This window comes from Etheostoma cragini, chromosome 19, assembly GCF_013103735.1.
Source record: "Etheostoma cragini isolate CJK2018 chromosome 19, CSU_Ecrag_1.0, whole genome shotgun sequence".
Classification (NCBI taxonomy): domain Eukaryota; kingdom Metazoa; phylum Chordata; class Actinopteri; order Perciformes; family Percidae; genus Etheostoma; species Etheostoma cragini.
Window position 1 is genome coordinate 1358662 of NC_048425.1, and position 3569 is coordinate 1362230.

Sequence of the window (3569 nt, forward strand, 5' to 3'; positions counted from 1 at the left end):
GACAACATGAGGACAACATGAGGACAACATGAAGACAACATGAGGGCAACATGGGGACAACATGAAGACAACATGAGGACAACATGAGGACAACATGAGGGTTATAATATATCTGTATTTTTTAAAACACTGGTATCGCATCGGTACTCGGTATCGGCCGATACGCAAAGTTCAGGTATCGGGAAGCAAAAAAATGGTATTGGACCATCTCTGATCTCCATGAAAAACATCTCCAAGACTCCCAACGTTCTCCGGGTGCATGACGCTGGAGGTGATGAAGAAGAAGAGGAACGCGTACCTTGTCTTTCCGCAGCTCCCAGATGCAGAGCGGCAGCACGGCCACCAGCAGGAGAGCGTACAGAACCAGAACCAGCGGGCGGATCCACCTCCTCCACTCTGCACAGGAACACGGCATGGCGGCTGCTTCACACCCACACACGCCTACGGGCACATCCTAAAAAACCCACTGGGCCACACCTGGAGGACACAACAGCAGGTAACAGCATCACTATTAATCCTTATCTTTTATCTTCTGGTTTTCTAACTTTTACCAAGGTGCTTTATCTAGGAGTGGTGAAACCAGTAGTCTACACAGGTATAATGACAATAACTGTAAATGTATTTAAAATTGAATTGTTTTGCAGTCTAGAAACCTTTGGAAGAGTTTTAATTTTAGATGTACTAGAAGAAGTACTGTATTTCTTATCTGTATTTATATTTTTATCATTACAACTACTTATTTTTCAATATTATTTATGGTCACAGGTAAATATTATTTATATTATGCTCCCTACTTTTGCTTTAATACTCTAATTACATGTTCAATTTAATTTTAACGTCACTTACTTACACTGTAATATTGCTTCTTGTATCATGGCGACCGCACTTTACAAAACTTTTAGTTGACGCCATTTTACTTTCAGTCTACCTTCTACTCATTGTCTATTTTTTGCCTGTATTTCTTGTGTGTTTACTTGTTTGTTTGTTTGTTATTGAAGAAAATGCTGCTGTAACAAGGAAATGTCCCCGCTGTGGGATGAATGAAATCTAATCTAATCTAATCTAATCTAATCTAATCTAATCTAATCTAAGGTCTACAATATTGCAAGTTCATTTTAACAATGTTTTCCCGAGTCTATACAAAAAACAAACTACTTGAGTATAAAAACAGTAGTTTATGTTATACTATATGTTACTATACTAAAATAATACTACATATGCTGCACCACACTGAAGTGTAGGCCTATAGCAGATGTATTAATATTTAGTATATTCAAAGACTGTTCAAATGGAACAAGCATTTTTGAACTTATTATACTTTTAGTTGTGCAAAAGCTTAACTTTAAGTGTGTGGTAGCTTTAACGTTACTTCAACATACTAAAATGAGACTTTTAGTACACTTTGGCACACTAAAAACACATTATATGCATATGCTATGTGTTTTCATACTGTAGAGTTAACGTAAAGTACATATGTACTTGCAGTGAAATTAAAAATACATTTTATGAGTAACACAGCGGTAGCATTACAATTTATTACTGGCTACCTAGCCAAAGTTGGGAGCATAGACCGTTAATATTATTATTATTAATAATAATAATAATAATAATAATATACAGTCTATGGGTGGGAGCCATTACAAACTAATGATAGCTAGCATAAGCTAGCAATGTAACGTCTTCATTCAAATAAAGAATAAGCTAATATAAGTAGCCTAATATTAGCTAGTTACCACATAGTAACGATAGCCTAACTTTAAGCTACATGCTAACACAAAACATTCTGAGGACTATTTATCACTAATTGTGTATATTAAAGTCGAATATTTCTAGCAAAATACCTAATTAAACACTTTTTCTGCATTGCATTTCGATTATATTTCAATATAGAACCAATATGAATATTATTAATTAAACTAATATTTGCTTAGCTACTAGCTAACTAATGTTAACGTTGTCGGTTAAAATGACTGTTTTGCTCTTAGGGTGTTTTTTCTATAGGATAGCTATGACATTACATTTAAAAAAAAACAACACCCAAAAACGTTAGCTATAGGCTCTATGTACAGTATGTATATTATTGCCATGTCATGGTCGTTAAAATGTAAATTAATATTTAATTTAGCTAGCCTTCAAAATAAGCACCAATTCAATGAGGTCACGGTCGATTAAACACCATTTATTGCCTAAACATTAGTGTTTTTTTCGGCTAAAAATATCAAATATGGGCATTTTTATCGACTACACAGCGAGAGCAGGTAGTTGCCTAAATAAAACACTTGATACCGATGACTTGTGTCGTTAAATATTTAGAGATTTGAACCGTTAAAGATGAAGATGTTCATTCAGAGTGACGGTTGGCCTGTTTTTCCTCCTCAGTCAGGTTTCCGTTACCAGGCAACGCATCCCTCTTCTTCTTCTTCTTCGTCTCCCTCCGCCCGGCGGTCGGCCGCGGATCAGCTGTTACCGTTAGATCCGCTGCGACCACCACCCTGCCCGGTTACGTGTATCCGTTAATCCCGGTATCCACGGAGCCCGGTGCTCGCACAACCGACGGCTTCGGGCGGCGGCCGCTGTCCGTTGCCTGCCCTACCCGCTGTGCACGCGCGGTGTCACGAGGAGGAGTGGTCGCCAGGAAGCAGCCTGCAAATCTAATTATCTTTATTCAAGGAGGTTTCCATCCACTTACTCCATATGTGTGCGTGTTGTGTGCGTGCGCGTGTGAGAAACTGTGCGTGTGTTTGTGTGTCTGTATGTTTGTGTGTCTGTGTGTGTGTTTGTGCGTGTAAGAAACTGTGTGTGTGTGTGTGTGCCTGTATGTTTTTGTGTGGATGTGGATGTGTGTGTCTGTATGTGTGTGTTGTGTGGGTGTGTGCCTGTGTGTATGTGGGTGTGTGCGTTTCTCTGTGGATGTGTGTGTGTCTATATGTTTGTGTGTGAATGTGCGTGTCTGTATGTTTGTGTGTGTTGTGCGAGTGTGTGTGTGTGTGTGTGAGAAACTGTGTTTGTGTGTTTGTATGTTTCTTTGTCTGTGTGTGTGTGTGTCTGTATGTTTGTGTGTGTGTGTGTTGTGTGAGTGTGTGTCTGTATGTTTCTGTGTGTGTGTGTCTGTATGTTTGTGTGTGTGTGTGTGTGTCTGTGTCTGTATGTTTGTGTGTGTGTGTGTCTGTGTCTGTATGTGTGTGTGTGTGTGTGTCTGTGTCTGTATGTATGTGTGTGTGTGTGTGTGTGTGTGTGTGTGTGTGTCTGTGTCTGTTTCTGTATGTTTGTGTGTGTTTGTGTGTGTGTGTATTGTGAGTGTGTGTGCGTGTGCGTGTGTATAAACCACAAGCTTTGATCATTCAGCTTTATTGATATAAACAAATATATAATTTAATTTAATTTAAACATTAATAATAGACACACAACTCCAAGGTCAGACCGTCCATTCACATAAACAAACGACGTGTCAACAACTTCTGACCCGATATGAAATCAGCTGATAGTAAATACTCGGACACAAACAGAAGAAACAGCAGCAGTTTCACTGTGTGTGTGTGTGTGTGTGTGTGCGTGTGTGCGTGTGTGTG

The 3569-nt window shown here is 39.0% G+C and overlaps 2 protein-coding genes across 2 annotated transcripts in view; both read right to left on the bottom strand.

The window, feature by feature from the left end:
- Window positions 1–2605, bottom strand: part of LOC117935192 (transmembrane protein 184C-like) — a 10868-nt gene extending 8263 nt beyond the window's left edge. The window contains exons 1-2 of the mRNA XM_034857330.1: window positions 2324–2605; window positions 299–477 (exon numbers count right to left, since the gene is read on the bottom strand). Of these exons, the coding sequence (XP_034713221.1) occupies window positions 299–415 (117 nt within the window). The 5' untranslated portion in view covers window positions 416–477; window positions 2324–2605. The remainder of the gene's footprint in view (window positions 1–298; window positions 478–2323) is intronic.
- The window catches only part of LOC117935193 (endothelin-1 receptor-like), a 9926-nt gene continuing 6798 nt past the window's right edge, over window positions 442–3569 (bottom strand). The window contains exon 7 of the mRNA XM_034857331.1: window positions 442–477. Within this exon, the coding sequence (XP_034713222.1) occupies window positions 442–477 (36 nt within the window). The remainder of the gene's footprint in view (window positions 478–3569) is intronic.